Raw genomic sequence first — 14,729 nt, 5'->3', positions numbered from 1 at the left:
AGCAATTGTCCCGTGAGTGTAGCTGAGGTTTGACAGAGCTGTGGAGGGTGAGGTGTCTGAGGAACCCTGGGCCCTGCAGTCATCATTCCAGTGTTCCCTTTGTCCAACAGAGCAATTACTGGAATTTATGCACCAGCTCCCTGCCTTTGCAAACATGACCATGTCTGTGAGAAGAGAGCTCTGCTCAGTGATGATCTTTGAAGTGGTGGAGCAAGCAGGAGCCATCATCCTTGAGGATGGCCAAGAGGTAAGTCAGGGTTCAGCACAGCGTGGGTGCCACAGGCAGCTTACCAAGGGCACTGAGGCTCAAGGGCTGGAAATGTTTCCCATCTCCACACCTCTCCCACACCTGGAAGTCAGAGAATTCTTCTCTCACCCTGACCCCGTAGCCAAAATCCCCAAACCTCTGTCCATGCCTTCAGCAGATTCTGCCTGTGTGTTGGTTCCCTGCCCATGGAGGGAGTTGGAATTGAGATGATCTTTAAGGTTCCATCCAAACCAAACCATTCTGTGATGGTTACTGTCTTGTTCAAGACTTTAACTCTACCAAGTATAGATATTAAAGAACATTCACTATGTTGTTATCAGGTAAATGCCAACTTATTTCAAAGATGATTTGTGGCATAGAAAAAGCTTAATTTCCATGGAGGAAAAAAACCTCTTCTTATGATGTAGGTTTTTTAATACTAACACAGAGGGGTATCTTTGCCCAGTAAAGCCAAAATTAGGAGCAGTTTCCATACAGATGTTCAGGTTAGACTGTGGTCAGGCTCCCAGCATAGGCGCCCTGAATCACTATCTTGAGATCTTTCCCTCTGCTTGGATCACGCCCTCAGGAATGGCATTCTCTGTTCATCCCTCCAAGAGGACAAGGTAGACTCATCTCTGGTAGTGACCAAATGGGTGCCCAGGGGAAGAGTGCTCACTCTCACTAAATGATATAAATATATCATAGCAATTAGCCCACAGATTAAAAAAGCAATCTCTTCATCAGCATTCCTCCCTCTGGAATTAGTTCTGAAATGAATGAAGCATTCTTGTTGCAGTCAGCTCCACTGCTGCCTTACACTGCACCGTTTCAGTGAATGAAATGTTGCAGAGCCGTGGTGACAACAAACTGGAGACTGCAGGAATGAGCCTGTCTGAGATAAGAGCTTAGAAAAGTTGTTGAATTAGCTTCACTTGTTTGTTTTTTGCTCTTTTTCTTCCTCTAGCTCGATTCTTGGTATGTTATTTTAAATGGCACAGTGGAAATCAGCTATCCTGATGGGAAGAGTGAGAGTCTCTGTATGGGAAATAGTTTTGGGATTACTCCCTCTCTGGACAAGCAGTACATGAATGGGGTGGTCAGAACCAAAGTAGATGATTGTCAGGTGAGATTGCAATTCTGTACAACTACCTTGTATTTTTAAGCATCTAATAAAAGAAAACAGATTGCTTTTATCCTAAGATATGGTGGTGTGGATGAAAAAGCTGGATATAAGCCAAGAGCCCAACTGCATCCTGGGCTGCATGGAAAGAAGTGTGGGGATTCTCCCCCTCAGCTCTGCCCTGCCTGGAGCACTGGCTCCAGCTCTGAGCTCCTCAGCACGAGCACAGGGACCTGTTAGAGCAGGTCCAGAGGAGGCCACAGAGATGCTCAGAGGGCTGGAGCATCCCTGCTGCCGGCCAGGCTGGGAGAACTGGGATTGTTCAGCCTGGAGAAGAGCATGCATTCATGGTTTAGATGTTAATTCAGAGTCTCTTGTTGTTTGGGGACAGTTTGTGTGTATAGCCCAGCAAGACTACTGGAGGATTCTGAACCATGTGGAAAAAAACACTCATAAAGTGGAGGAAGAAGGAGAAATTGTGATGGTAAAGGAGCACAGGGAGCTGGATCGCAGTGGAACCAGGAAAGGTCACATAGTTATCAAGGTGAATTTCTTTCTATGCTTTCCATTAATTTATTAAACTTTTATTTTTACAAACTTTTATTAGTAAATAAATACAAAACACCTGGGCTGAGAGAAGCAGGAAGATTTGATTTAAACATGTTGGTGTGTTTTCCCCTGAGTTTGCCATAACTGAACTTTGTGAAGAGATTATACTGTTCACCTGGGTTTATGCTGAAATACTCTCTAGGGAGGGGTAGGGATGAGAGACACCAGTTATTTTTTGCATTTACTTTTTTAAGGCAACACCTGAGCGACTCATCATGCACTTAATAGAAGAACATTCTATTGTGGATCCCACCTACATCGAAGATTTCCTTCTAACGTACAGAACGTTTCTAACAAGCCCCTTGGAAGTTGGAAATAAACTCTTGGAGTGGTTCACAGTGGACAGCCTCAGGGATAAGGTTGGTTGGAGTCTTAAGAGATCAATTGTGTTTCTGGTGAAAATGTATTCAAATGGATTCCTTTTTGTATTGTGATAAACTAGGATTATGCTTCAGTTATTTATATTTTAAAGCAAAATGATTTTCACTTATATCAAGAAAGGATTCTCCAGGGTGTTGTGTGTGATGGTGTACTATCCAAAATCAGGTGTGATGCTGCTTCTCTTCTGCAGAGTGATAAATACTGTTTTCTGTTTAATATAAAGAGGTAAATGCCAGTCTCTGAAATCCCTTTTCACCAGGAATTTAAGGGAATTGTGTTCAGGTTCTCCTGGACATTCTGGTTTTCTTTTTACAATAGCACTGTGCTTGTTTTCCATAATTCCTACTGCAGGGCTTTCCAGTGTTTTGAGCACACTTTGTTTGAGCAGCTTTTTACAAACTCTGGGCTTCAAATAAACTCTGCTCAAGACAAATACAGTTGGTAAAAATGCTTCCAGAAATAGAACCAGGTTCAGCTCTTTGTAACCCTGTGCATACACGTGAAAAATGTGGATAGTCTGGAACTTGTATCGTGCCAATATGTGGAAAATTATGGCAGTAAAATCCTTAGCCAGGGGTTTTATGTGTTCTAGTTTTGAGCTAAAGGAAACCTAACAGTGATCTGTCATGTGTTATTCTACCATGTCCAGGTATTCTCCTTTGTTTATTGATCAGAGCTGACAGAAGGATCATGGATACCCTTGTGTGTATGTGTATATACATATATATTCACACATACAATTTATTTGGTTTTTACAGGTTACCAGAGTGGTCTTACTGTGGGTGAACAATCATTTTAATGACTTTGAAGGAGATCCTGCCATGACTCGATTCCTGGAAGAATTTGAAAAGAACTTGGAAGATACGGTAGGAGCCAAAAAGAAAGACTGTCACATTTTCTAATACCATGTTTCAATTTTCCAGTGTTACCAGTGCCCAACACACTGTGGTCTAGAAGTGTAACAGTTACAGGTGGCTTTTAACATGGACATATTTGTTCTTAAATATATGTATTTAGATATAAAGGCCATCTAAAGGAGTACCTATGGCCCTCATTTGTGGGTTTTTGCATTTCTGCAAAAGAGGACAAAGTTTATTTAGTAAGATGTTAATACATGGCATCAAAAATCTATTTCCTGGCACTTGGGGTATTTTTCATAACTGGTTCTCCATTTCTGGTAGAAACACTGCACTGCATTTTGTGTCTTGTGTTACAGAAAATGAAAGGCCACCTCAGATTGTTGAATATTGCCTGTGCTGCCAAGGCAAAATGGAGACAAATCACGCTGCAGAAACCTTCCCGAGATTCACCCCTGTTTTTCAGCCTCCTCGGGGGCAGTGACAAGGGCTTTGGTATTTTTGTAGAGACTGTGGAGATGGGCAGTAAAGCAGCAGAGGCTGGACTCAAGCGTGGTGATCAGGTAAAAGCAGTAATGTTAATTTAAATATTCTGGTTCAGCCCACTCTGGTGTTCTCAACAAAAAGGTTATGCAGGTGTTTTCTTGGGAATGCCACAGCTCAGCTTCCATTTATATCTGTTACATTTCTGATTCGAAATTCCTGATTAATTGAGAGAATGTCATGTTATCATAAAAGATAAATTTATTTCAAGCATTTGTCAGGTGGAAATGGAGGTACTGTCTTATTTAGAGGATATAACTTCACTGACATGATGAAAATAGTTATTTTACAAGGAATGCTTTGATTCTGAGACTGCTGCAAAAATCATATGAGAACTTCTGGAAAGTTCTTACTGTGCCTGTATTATCACCTTTGTGTCTGTAAGTCTGTCAAACTGATGCTCTTATTTCTTCTTAAAGATAATGGAAGTAAACGGACAGAACTTTGAGAACATTACCTTTGTGAAAGCTCTGGAAATCCTAAGGAACAACACACATCTCTCCATTACTGTAAAAACAAACATTTTTGGTGAGTAGACTTTATATATGATATATTCCTTGTGTATGTGAATGAGAAGCTCCACTCTTTCTGGCTCAGGAGTGCAGTTGGACTCCACCTCTCTTTCCAGCTTGCTCTGGGAGTGAGAAGTTGTGCAGAAGTCCCCTCGTTGTGCCCCTGCTTGCTTGGATAAGTTCTCGTGTGCCAAGGGCTGCACGTTGAGGGGCACAGAGCCAGCACAGGCAGCTCTTCACTCCCTGAGAAACCCTCCAGGACTGTTTAAGCTGCTTTGCTGTCCCCCCATGCTGTGTGGCTGAAACAGAGCCAAGGGAGCTGGACCAAAATATTATTGCCAAGAAACGGCAAAGATGTAAAACTGGGGTTTTGTGAAAGTTTTTGTAATGGCTGTAAGAACGAGAGGATAAATTGCCTTTATGTCTAAAACTGAAAATTGGATATAAAAAGTGGTGTGGCATATAAATGTTGGCTTTCAATTGTCATCATGAATATAAACACATAAGTACCTCTTTAAAAATCTCAGTCAGATCATCTGTTCTCTTTTCATAATCCTGTTCAGAATAACCAGAGCTACAGAAAGAATGAGACTGTGCACAGAATAACTCCTTCCCCATGGTTGCATCCGAGACCTAATGATTTCTTTTTTTCATTTTCTTCCCTGTTACCCAGCCTTGCTCACTATTGATTTTCTTTTCTATTATTATTCAGTGTTTATGCCTGCCTGGGTAAAAAGTTTCAAGCCCTCAGCAGTTGCTTATTAACATAATTCAAAAAAAGCATAAACCCACCACCAATGGTCCAGACTAATGTAGAAGGACATGAAATGAGGGGTCAGTGTAACTGAGACAGTGAGAGGTTGTTCATTTATATTATAAATGTAAGCAACACACATCTGCAAACGGGTTCTGTTCTCTTCCTACTGGCTGACAGAACTTCAAGGTGATTTCTCTGATAGATTTGAATGAATTCATGTCTTGAAGCTTTTTTCAACAGTGATACTTATTATCCTGACTTTTTAATTAAATGCTAAGTGCCTGGTGCTGGCATTGAGCAAATCCTGTTGTTACATTCAAATGTAGACTGGGAAAACTTTTAATTTTTATTATATAATAGAATTATGCAATTTAACTGGACTTTCTGTGCAGAAAGCCGTGGTTTCCTTGCTCATAGGGACAGTCTGAGTAATTTATTGTGTACAGTTCTGCATTCTTCCAGTATCACCATGTTTTCAACAGAAAATACTGACTTTCTGACTTGAGTGATCTCAAAGGATTTTTAAAAGATCTTTACAGAAATAATTGGTATCGAAAAACCAATTTGAACATCTTGTTCACCTTATATATGTGGAAAGACAGAGGAAGAACATAAACACTATCATTTCTGTGGAAACATATCTTTGGGAATGTCAGTGTGGGTAATAGACTGGCTTAGCTCGATGATAAATGCAGTAGGAAATTTGATGCAGCTTCTGTTCAGTAGTGTTAGTAAAAGCAAACAAAGGCAGTTTGGGAAGATCTCAGTCTGTGCTGCAGTTATTCCTGAGGAAGCATCTGTACTCCATTACCAAGAAGAGGCAAACAAAAAAGCCAATAAATACATAGTGCTGATTGCCCTGAATCCTTATTATCAGTCTGGGATGTGGAAAGCAAAAGGTTTGAGGGGGAAAGAAGAATTCATTTTCAGGTTCTGAGTGTGCAAAGGTAACTCACAACGATTGTATCTTCTCTTACAGTGTTTAAGGAGCTGCTCTGCAGGATAGGACAAGAGAAGAATGGAATTCCACATATTCCAAAAATTGCAGAAAAGAAAAACAACCGTTATTCCATCCCAGATATGCCTGGAGATGTGGAACAGATGTTTCCCCGGGAAAAAGGAAACAAGAAAATGAAAGCAAACACTGTATCTGGTGGCAGAAACAGAATCAGGAAAATTTTAGACAAGACCCGGTTCAGCATCTTGCCTCCCAAACTGTTCAGGTTTGTCAGACTCCTCTGCCAAAAAGTCCTTGTTCCTTATGAGGTTGTGATACTTCAATCATGTTATGATTTGGGTTGGAAGGGACCTAAAGTCCATCCCACTGCACCCCCTGCCATGGGCAGGGACACTTCCCACTATCCCAGGTTGCTCCAAGCCCCGTCCAACCTGGCCTTGGACACTTCCAGGGCTGGGACAGCCACAGCTTCTCTGGGCAACCTGTGCCAGGGCCTGCCCACCCTCACAGGGCATTTCTTCCTAATATCGAATCTAAGCCTCCCCTCCTTAGCTGAGCTAAGACCATTAAGAGATACTAATTGCTTTGTATCTCTAGTCATTATGTCCACACTGCTTATGTTTTTTAAAAATCATGTCATCTGCCCTGTAAATACAGAACAAGAGCACAGTATCCTTTCTCTCCCCGTGAACAATTTCAAATCTCTTTGTGCTCTGTCCTTGTTTTGAAACCCTGTCTACAGGGTGTAGCTGAACAGCATTGTTTCCCTTAGTTTCATTCCTCCCAAGATGAGTGGCAGGGGGTGAGTGCACAGGAGTGAGGCAGGGCTGTTTTGCAGTGACGGCAGCGTGAGCCAGTCGCAGGACGACAGCATCGTGGGCACGCGGCAGTGCCGCCACAGCCTGGCCATCATGCCCATCCCAGGGACGCTCTCCTCCAGCAGCCCCGACCTGCTCCAGCCCACAACCAGCATCCTGGACTTCTCTAATCCCTCAGGTAAGACGGCAGGATGATTTACAGGGTGTAAATCATCCTTGTACAGGATGATTAACAAGGCAGTATCGGGCAGGAATTACGGAGTGCAGTTACCTGTCTGTCTGGTGGCCCTGACAGGGCCAGACTGGAGGTCTGCTGGAAATCCACACTGCCTGAACCTCCCTTACATGCTCTTTTTGTTGTGTGACACTTACGTCTTTACACAAAGACATGTATTTTGCCACTTTTGAGATTCCACTGAGTAAACCTGCTCTGGTGGAAGCAGATTGTCCTTGTCCACACCTTTCTCTCTTGCCATCTCTCCTCAGTACCTGTACTGAGTACCTGTACTGGTGCTTTGGCTTGGCCATCCACCATCTTCTAGTATATATTTCAAGCAGTATTGTGGATAGAATAGGACTGCTGTTCTACCAAGACAGTGATGTTAATGTTTTGTGTTTTACAAACATTATGTATATTCAGCTGTATGTCTGAAAACCTTACAAATGTTTTGAGATGTGTGGTGTGGGCTTTCGTTGCTGTTGGAATCCAGTTTGTGGGGTGGCTGCAGGAGGTATTTGTTGTGATATGCAGCTGCCTGTAAACATGTCAAGTCAGAATCTTTTTTCCCTATTTTAAGTATAAGTTCTGTGCATAATTACATAGTCTGTAAGGTGCCTTGTGGCTGTGAGTTATGTTTATGTAAACTTGCAGATTTCCCCTTTAAGAGGGATGTACCCAAATATATCCTATCAGGTCATAAATATCCATAGCAGAAAAGTTCCCTCTTTGCTGCAGTTCCAGGTTCTTGCTGTCTGATAACTATTTCATCTTGGAATCAGTCACAGAATCACAGGCTGGTTTGGGATGGAAGGACCTTTAAAGGACATGTGGTCCAACCCCCTGCCATGGGCAGGGACATGTCTACCTGGATCACTTGCCTTTACTTCAGGTTTACTACAGCAAATATGCTGCCATGTTTAAAGAGCAGAGAAAACCAAACTGGTTCTGACAGTGTACACTTGATAAGTTTTGTAAACATCTGAATCTTGATTTGGTGTTGACACAGTTTTCTTCTTTTTCTCCTGCCTGCAGCTGTTGGGTTTTACTGTAAGTATCCTGATGTACAGCATCCTTTAGACCTTAGTATTGCATGGCTTGCCTGAAAACTTACCACTAGCAGACACTGCATTGACACAGCTGTTACTGTAGGGCATCCCATAGCCCTGTGCCCTCTAAGCTTCCTCAAATAAAACAAATCCATTCTCATACAGGCACAGGCTGAGACCTGCATCTTATTCCCCTTTCTGCCACTGAACCCCTGGATGACCTTTGGCAGTTTCTTTGCTTCTCTGTGGCCTTGCTTTGCAGGAATGAAGTTGCTTACATCTGTTTTATGGAACTGAAGTTTCAGAGGATAACGTGGTTTTAGTTTGTTCTTCTGTTGGACTCTATAACTAAAATTCTGTGCATGCAAACTGGAAATGTGCTTTGTATTGTCAACACAAGCTGAACAATGCATAAAAGATCATTTAATTTAATAATGTTTAGCTGCTTAAAAGCAAAGACCATGAAGACAAACATGTGCCTGTAATTTATATTTCCTTCCCCTGTCACATATTGCATTGTTTTGGTTGCACAGTGATTTTTTTTTTTAATTCTCCCTCCCCCAAACTAAACTTCAGTTTTCAGTTTTCATACACCTTGAGTATGTTCTGAGTTTTAGGTATGTTGATACCAAAGTATAGATGTTTCCTTTTCTGTTGATTTATTGGGATTTTTATGAGTGAAGGCACTTCCCTGATTATCCAATATGTCATTTTCACCACTTTCACTCTGAAATAAGGACATAATACTTATTTATCCTTTTTATTGCCCCTATTCATGTATATATTGAGCTTTTCAAATTCAGCTTGTCCCTAACTACTGGTGAGAATGTCCTGGTCATGTGATAACCCTAATAATGAAACTGTTACAGGAATTAGCTTTCAGTCAGATTCTTTTTCAAAACCCTGTTTTCTCCCATCTTCAAATTTATTTACAACTGATATTGAACCTCTCCTTTTTCCAATGGGTGGAAACTTTTGATGCTGGACCACAGTTTACCTTCTTAACTTTTTACCCTGAAATTCCCACTACTGGTCCCCATGACACTGTTAAGACCTGACACAAGAAAAAGTTATCCCAAGGTCACTGCCCCCAAATATCTTGTTTTTTTCCTTAAACAGTGGATTTTGATAGAGGAAAATTAATATGAAGTTAAATCTTCAGCCTTTATGGAGGGGGAATACTAGCTTTCCCTGTACTTGGAATTAGTGCATGTTTTGACTCTGGACATTTTTTTTTTTCCAATCAGTTTTATTTGGAAAATCAAGTTTTCTGTAATAACTAATGGAGCAAATTATTTGCAATCATCAGGCTGTGGATTAAATGCATGTTTCTGTAGATAGTTATTTCCTGCTCTAGGCAGCCTCTGATAAAGCTGTTCTCTAATGCATTTATAATACATAAAATGTGCTATAAATAAGTACACCAGCCAAGGAATTAACTGCTGGCAGCAGCTTAGTTCCTTCAGGGGGAGAGAGCGAGTGTGAAAGCTCGCAGCTAGTTATGGGAGCAACCAAAACCTCCTCTCCTCTTCACATCCTCCCACCCCAAGCCCATCCATCCGTGCTTGGTGGCTTCCCATGCCTGGGAAAGGTGCCCTGGCACGTGTGTGGACCTGGCTCTCACAGACACACAAGAGCCAGAGAAGAAATGATGCTGCCAAAGTTTTTGAGACCTACTGGGAAGGGCAGTGCACAGCTTAGGGACATACTGGATGTCTTGTACTTTGATTGTGCTCATGGGATGATAAAGGAATTGAGTTGTGGAAAAGCAGTGATGAGTCTTCTTTTCTCCTCTCAAAAGTGGAAGGAAGAGCAGAATATTTTAATATTTTTCAAGTCCAGCATGGCTCTTGTTTCCCAGCAGCTGGTTTTTGTTTTGTTCTCTGGCTGTCAGATGAGACAGTCATAGAGTCACAGAATGGTTTGGGTTGGAAGGGACCTTATAGCCCATCCAGTTCCAACTTCCTGCCATGGGCAGGGACACCTTCCACCAGCCCAGGTTGCTCAGAGCCCCATCCAGCCTGGCCTTGGGACACTTCCAGGGATGAGGAGTCCACAGCCTCTCTGGGCAACCTGTGCCAGGGCCTCCCCACCCTCACAGGGAAGAATTTCTCCCTAATAGCCAATCTAACTAAACCTGTCCTTCTTCATCTTAAGGCAGTTCCCTCTTGTCCTGTCACCACATGCCCGTGTGTCTTCCCAAGGGAAAGGTGACTCCACACACTGAAGGTGTTGCTCTTCTTTTAGATATCCCGGATCAGGTGATCAGAGTTTTCAAGGCAGATCAGCAGAGCTGTTACATCATCATCAGCAAAGACACCACAGCCAAGGAGGTGGTGAGCCACGCTGTCCACGAGTTCAACCTGACCGGAGCCCCGGACACCTACTCCTTGTGCGAGGTGTCCGTCAGCCCCGAGGGCGTCATCAAACAGCGGCGCCTCCCGGACCAGTTCTCCAAACTGGCTGACAGGATCCAGCTCAATGGACGGTAAATGTGCCTTTGCTTTGCCCTGCTCTGAGCTGCCTTTTAGGATTGAACGTCAGGGAATCATAGAGGTTGGAAAAAAGACCCCCAGGATCGTCACGCCCAACGTCAGGGAGGGATGTTTTGATTAAAATACACAGGTGTCTGTTAGAAGGACGAGCAAGCAAATACCAATAAATTACACTTTCCTCTTTCCTCTTGTGTCACCTTCCTCTTCTGCAGCCAAAAGCCCTCCCCAAGTCTACAGCCAGCTCACTTGATGACAGCTAAATTTAGCAGATCAGCATAACATACGTGGTGGTTTACACTTGGAGAAAAAATTTATATTTGTTCTGACACTTCCCACATGTACTTGAGGATTAAAGCATACAATTAATTCTTTTCTCAGTGCCGTGTTGCAGTGAACTGATACTAACCTGAGATAAATTCTTCCATTTTTATGTAAACTGTTCTGAATCTTTCTGAAACGTTAAGTGCTTTGGTTTTATCTGATGACCTGATGCAGACCAGAAGAAAGTTTATTAAAGTGAAAAATTCTGTAGTTGTCTTTGCTAGGCAACAAGAGGGGATTTATGAGTAATAAACTTTTGTGTATCTGAAAGGGATCTACTCGGGACCATGGAAATGAATTTTCCAGATACATTTTCATTTCCTGAATACTCTGTGCCTCGTGTAAATATTACTATGCCACAGTAAATTTATGGCAGAAACCACACTGAATTTGTGTAAGAAGTGGAGAAACACATTAACAGGAGATTTCTCGGGACTAGTGTGTGTTTAAAATGTTATTTTCACCACTGAATTTACAAATGGACGAGTAGCTGACCTTTTTCTGAAGGTGAACACTACAGCATATTACAGAGTACAGCATAAAATGATAACAAAGAGGTAGATTAAAACAGCTTTTGAAGTGTTTGTTTACTTCAGTAATGATGTTATTTTATGTTAACTGAAGTACAAGGTTATCCTGTCCCTTCTTGTCTCCGTAATGCCCACGTTGATTGGTGCAGTTCAGTGTCCTCGTGTTCACAAACCCTCTGAAGAGCATCTCTAATGCGTTGCTGTCACTCAATTATCCCTCAGGTATTATCTGAAGAACAATATGGAGACAGAGACCTTATGCTCAGACGAGGACGCTCAAGAGCTCCTCCGGGAGAGCCAGATCTCCCTGCTGCAGCTGAGCACCATCGAGGTGGCCACCCAGCTGTCCATGCGGGACTTCGAGCTGTTCCGCAACATCGAGCCCACCGAGTACATCGACGACCTCTACAAGCTGGACTCCAAAACGGGGAACGCTCACCTGAAACAGTTCGAGGACGTCATCAATCAGGAGACCTTCTGGGTTGCCATGGAAATTTTAGCGGAGCCCAACCAGCTCAAGAGAATGAAGATTATTAAGCATTTCATTAAAATTGCTCTCCACTGTCGAGAATGCAAGAACTTCAATTCCATGTTCGCGGTTATAAGGTAAAATACTTCCCGTTTTTCAGCTCTGATTGGTGCTGTCAGAGGCAGTTCTGGTAATCTAAACGGAAAGGGAAGGAATAGGAACAACCTGGGCACATTCCAGGTGGGTCTGGGTGGTTTTCCAAAGGCAGCCTGGTCCGAGGTGAGTTGTCACCACAGCAGTTCAGTCCCATTGTGGCGCTGGATGTGCCAGTCTCTCTTTTACCTGTTACCTCACAGGGAAAGGGAAGACTGGGACAAAGCACTGTTTGGTTGATGAACCTCAGAAACCTGCCTGAGCATTGTGTCATTTTCCGTGATTTTGGCACCCAATTTCCCTTCTCTTTGTCAGTCATTGTTACTTTTTCGGTGTGCACCGAGTCATATCTGTGATGATGAGATTACTTTATTTCTTCCTTCCATTGTAAGGACTTCCTCAAATCAGTCTTGTTTTGGCTTAATTTTCCTTTTCATTCTTTCCTGTCATCTGCTTGCTTCTCTATTTTATTTTTTCCCTTCTTCAATTGCACATTTAGACTTTCTCTTCTGATTTATCCCGATTGCTGCTACTTTAACAGCATGTGTTCAGCATTTCCTTTATTTGCAATTATCTTACACCCAGCCTTTACTTTAGGGGAAAAAAAAGGCTCTGTGATTCATCAGACAAAGATCTGGATTTGTACTGTATCCCAGCACCATTGTTGAAAATGCCATTTTAAAATATTTTCTTCCATGTCTAACCAGTTTATCAAAGGGTATTGTCTTCTGGTTAGTCACACATTAAAGAATTGATGAATTTCCTTCAAGGGGACTGGGCAGCAATTGGGGCTGGGGCTGCTCATTACACGGTGAATACACACGTGGATGCTGAATCTGATTTTTATATTCTGCTCCCTAATTTCTCATGGTTTATTGTAGGTGGAGAAATTACTCTTCCTGCTTCTCATTAAGTCTAATCAGGCCATGACTGAAGTGGACTTTGGTCAAAAAAAAAAAAAAAAAAGTCAAATAAACTAGTTACTGTTTTACCCTTATTTCCAGAGGAATATATTTTTGTTAGCATATGGCACAGGGGTTGTCTTTCTTGTCCTGCACAGCAGTTTGATGCCATATGTCTCCTGAAATAGGGAGATAACCATCCTAATCTAGCATGGAAAAGAGGAGCTGTGGGCTGGCATATGTTGGATTTTTCGTGTCAGAGAAGGCTTTGTTTAGCATAGCATGGAGAGAAATTTGTATAAAAAATAAACCAAATTCAAACCAAGTTTTTTTAAGCTTTCAAAATGTGAAAAAAAAAAAAAAATCTGAAAAAATTCATCCTCACAGGGAAGAATTTCTTCCTAAAGTCCTCCCATTTCTGCTTGGGATGAGCTCTGCACTGCTCTCATTTGCTGTGCAACCATTACTTCACCTCATTCATTCTCCACCCCTTTTGTGATACCCATTTATACAAGAGAGAAGTGGTTTCTCAACAGACATTAGTCCTGTTTTCAGGGTGATTATTTTGGCAGTAATTGGAATCTGTACCTTGTGCATAGGAAGCAGTGGTGGTTTTTACAGTCCTGTTTAAACAGCAGAGGTGTATTGTGATGAGCTTGTACTCTGGCATCCATCCAGCTTTACATTTAACCTTGGGAAAGCTATTTTTAATCCTTAGAACAACCCTTCACTTCCTTCTGAAAGGCAGGGATTCTGCTCACAGCTAATGATGAAACCTTCCTGCCTTGCAGTGGGTTAAATCTTGCACCAGTAGCTCGGCTCAGAGGCACTTGGGAAAAGTTACCCAGCAAGTATGAAAAGCACCTCAGAGACCTTCAAGATCTTTTTGATCCATCTCGAAACATGGCAAAATACCGCAACATCCTCAGCAGCCAGAGCATGCAGCCTCCAATTATCCCGCTTTTCCCTGTTGTCAAGAAGGATATCACGTTTCTGCATGAAGGTAATGTCAAACATCACTGAAGAAGCTTTAGCCCTTTCTTCAGTGCTCCTCGTGTCAACACCTGTCTAAGGAAGCTGCCACCAGCGGGGTGCTTTTGATGGGTCCTTTGTAGGAGTAAAGTAAAATAGGACTCGGAATGCTGAGTGGAAGAGACTGATCCTAGACAGAAATTAAAAATTAAATGCATATTTTTAATATTTGAAAAGCAATGCTTAGTCTTCCTCAACTGTCCTTAGGTTTAGGGTGGAAGCATAGGTGAGTGCTGGCTGGTGGCTGCACCACTTCATATATATTCTCTCACAAAAACTTGCTGCTGTGATGTTTCCAGGTTTTCATTCCGTGTTGTGGCTTTCAGGCAGCTCCAAGGATCCAACACCTCCTACTCTTGCTTTCAGCATTTTCAGGAGGTTTTGTTTAGACATTTCCATTTTGTTCATTTACACAAAGTCCTGTTCACAAGTGGTTGAGGTGAAACATTTCCAAATATGCTCAGTCCTTGGTTGTGATGGCTCAGAACTGTTTGAACTTCTGTCCAAATGGGAATGCTGTCCACATCAGTTCTGTGTTTATATTTTAACATCATGCCAGTGAACTTGGGCATGGTTCACTTACTACTTTTTCCTCTTACAGCTACTTGTTACTTTAGAGATAGATTAACAAGGGCCAATACAAGATACCAGTACAAGGTGTTGTGTGCCAGAGCTTCCCCGTTTCCTTGCTGTTTGGTTAAAAGTTTTGCTGATGGAGGGCAGGGAGGGCAACACAGGGTGACTCTAAAGAATTTC

General features: G+C 42.2%; 1 protein-coding gene across 8 annotated transcripts in view; it reads left to right on the top strand.

The window, feature by feature from the left end:
* Window positions 1-14,729, top strand: part of RAPGEF6 (Rap guanine nucleotide exchange factor 6) — a 110,444-nt gene that overhangs the window by 74,928 nt on the left and 20,787 nt on the right. For 5 of the 8 annotated variants that reach the window (XM_050312546.1, XM_050312544.1, XM_050312549.1 and 2 more), the window contains 13 exons: window positions 111-247; window positions 1,215-1,373; window positions 1,762-1,914; window positions 2,174-2,338; window positions 3,119-3,226; window positions 3,577-3,780; window positions 4,180-4,288; window positions 6,009-6,252; window positions 6,826-6,983; window positions 8,058-8,072; window positions 10,319-10,559; window positions 11,640-12,023; window positions 13,733-13,944. In XM_050312546.1, coding sequence (XP_050168503.1) covers window positions 111-247; window positions 1,215-1,373; window positions 1,762-1,914; window positions 2,174-2,338; window positions 3,119-3,226; window positions 3,577-3,780; window positions 4,180-4,288; window positions 6,009-6,252; window positions 6,826-6,983; window positions 8,058-8,072; window positions 10,319-10,559; window positions 11,640-12,023; window positions 13,733-13,944 — 2,289 coding nt within the window. The remainder of the gene's footprint in view (window positions 1-110; window positions 248-1,214; window positions 1,374-1,761; window positions 1,915-2,173; window positions 2,339-3,118; window positions 3,227-3,576; window positions 3,781-4,179; window positions 4,289-6,008; window positions 6,253-6,825; window positions 6,984-8,057; window positions 8,073-10,318; window positions 10,560-11,639; window positions 12,024-13,732; window positions 13,945-14,729) is intronic. The other 3 variants (XM_050312547.1, XM_050312552.1, XM_050312545.1) reach the window with 1 other exon arrangement.

Source organism: Myiozetetes cayanensis, unplaced genomic scaffold (assembly GCF_022539395.1).
Source record: "Myiozetetes cayanensis isolate MyiCay16 unplaced genomic scaffold, myiCay2020 scf17, whole genome shotgun sequence".
Taxonomy (NCBI): Eukaryota; Metazoa; Chordata; class Aves; order Passeriformes; family Tyrannidae; genus Myiozetetes; species Myiozetetes cayanensis.
The sequence above is the reverse complement of the archived record's forward strand: the minus strand, read 5'-3'. Positions and strand labels throughout refer to the sequence as shown.